The sequence below is a fragment of the Aureococcus anophagefferens genome (genome assembly GCF_000186865.1).
Source record: "Aureococcus anophagefferens unplaced genomic scaffold AURANscaffold_11, whole genome shotgun sequence".
Taxonomy (NCBI): domain Eukaryota; class Pelagophyceae; order Pelagomonadales; family Pelagomonadaceae; genus Aureococcus; species Aureococcus anophagefferens.
In genome coordinates, this window is record NW_008705571.1 from 326,542 (window position 1) to 328,479 (window position 1,938).

The 1,938-nt window shown below is 73.5% G+C and overlaps 1 protein-coding gene across 1 annotated transcript; it reads right to left on the reverse strand.

Moving 5' to 3' along the window:
* Positions 1-1,346: 1,346 nt before the first annotated feature.
* Positions 1,347-1,715, reverse strand: AURANDRAFT_27434 (hypothetical protein; the record flags this gene model as incomplete). The annotated part of the gene is made up of 1 exon (XM_009039525.1): positions 1,347-1,715. A coding segment is annotated over one exon (369 nt), but the record flags the coding sequence as incomplete, so codon positions are not given.
* Between the last annotated feature and the right edge of the window lie 223 nt (positions 1,716-1,938).

The following is a 1,938-nucleotide window of genomic DNA, read 5'->3' on the forward strand; positions in this document are numbered from 1 at the left end:
TGGTTCTCGGGCGCGCCGCCGTCGAGCGCCGCGGCGTTGTACGAGAACCCGAGCGACGACCGCTTCGCGCCCGCGTCGCGGCTGAGGATGACGAGCACCTGGCGCGTGCGCGGCGGCAGCACGTCCTGGCAGAAGAGCGCGCCGCGGCTCGAGACGAAGCCGCGCGTCTGCTGCGACGCGTCGACCTCCGTCTGCAGCGTGAGCTCGCTCAGGTTCTCGGCGACGACGACGTAGCCCGCCATGTCCTCGAGGGCGTAGATGTTCAGGATCTCCGCGCCCGTCGTCGGGTGCTTGAGCAGCGGCGACTTGCGGCCCTCGGCGACGGCGAGCTGCGCGAGCGCGGCCGCGACCGTCGCCGGCGCGAGCGGCACGGTCTCCACCGCGAGGGGCCCGTCGCTGTGGATCGCCGCCGTGTACTTGCGGGGCTCCGTGGACGTGAGGTGGCCGAAGCAGAGGGGGACGACGAGGTAGCGCGTCGTCGGGTAGTCGTCCTGCTCGAGCGTCGCGTCCAAACGCGCGCCCGCGCGGTGGTTCACGCGCGGACTCGACGCGACGAGCGCGTGGCTCGCGAGCGCCGCACCGGACCCCTCGCTCTTGAGCTCGTCGGACCGCGTCGCGCACTTGAGCAGCGCCACGCCTAGATCCACGGCCGTGTCCTGCGCCGTCTCGCCGCGGACCGCGTGCGGCTCCTGGTACGCCGCGACCTCGACGGCCGTCCGCGCGTAGGCCTCCACGAGCAACGCCTCGCCGCTGCCGAAGGCGCTCGCGAGCCAGCCGCTGGACCGCGCCTCGAGGCGGTCCTTGAGCAGGCGGCACACCGTGAGCTCCACGAAGTAGTTCAGAAAGTCGCCGACGGCCATCCAGAAGACGCCGCGGTCCTCGCCGTCGAGGCCCAGCGCGCGCCGCGCGTCCTTGGTCATGCGGCTCGCGTCGTCGCGGGACCAGGGCCCCTTCCACAGCGCGACGCCGTTGGGGTTCCGCAGCTTGACGAGCCGCGCGTCGTCGTAGGTCGCGACGTCGAGCACGCCGTACGCGTGGCGCGTCTGGAGCCCCAGACCGCGCATCTCGACCTCGAGCGCGCCGTCGCTCACGAAGGTCGACGCGCCCACGGCGAAGCCGCTCTCCTTGTAGGAGTACAGCATGGCGAAGAACTCGAGCTCCGCGTCGTCCGCGCCGCCCGGGTAGCGGCCGTCGAACGCCTCCGCGCGCGCGGCGCGGACCTCGGCCAACCTGTCCGCGGGCATGTCGGGCCCCTCGAGGAAGGCCTTCGCCGCGGCGCCGCCCGTGGACGTGTAGGCGTCGAGGCGCAGCTGCTGCACGGGGAAGCCCGTGAGCATGTGGAAGGCCTCGGCGAACGTGCCGCCCGCGAGGACCTCGTAGCTTCCGTGGAGCTTCGCGGCCGCCTTCTCGACGAGCGGCGCCCAGAGCGCGCGGCGCGCGGCCTTGAGGTAGGCGAGGCAGCCCAACGCGTTCGTCGGGAAGAGGTCGTCGACGAGCACGGTGTGCCACGCGCCCGCGAGGCAGAGCCGGACCTGGTACGCGCCCGCGGGGTTGTAGTCCTTCGTGAGCACGGCGTCCCGCAGCGTCCACGGCGCGACGTCGGCGAGGACGCTGAGCGCGCAGACGAGCCAGCAGTTGCCGACGCCGCCCTGGCGGATGTCGTCGGCGCGCGGGTCGCCGCGGAACACGGCCCACGGCACGTCCGACGTGAGCATCGTGACGTCGTCCCGCAGGTCCGGCGGCCGGAGCCAGTCGCAGGGCCGCAGGGCGACCTCGAGCAGCGGATGCTGGCGGCCGCAGGTGCCGCACTTGACGTGCGCGAGGTCGCCCTGCTGCTGCCGCCGGATGAGGTCGAGCACGCCGCGCCGGTCGTTGAGCCCCGGCGGCACGGGGTTCCGCGCGGAGCAGCCGCCGCACTTCCACGTGTCCGCGTCGTTG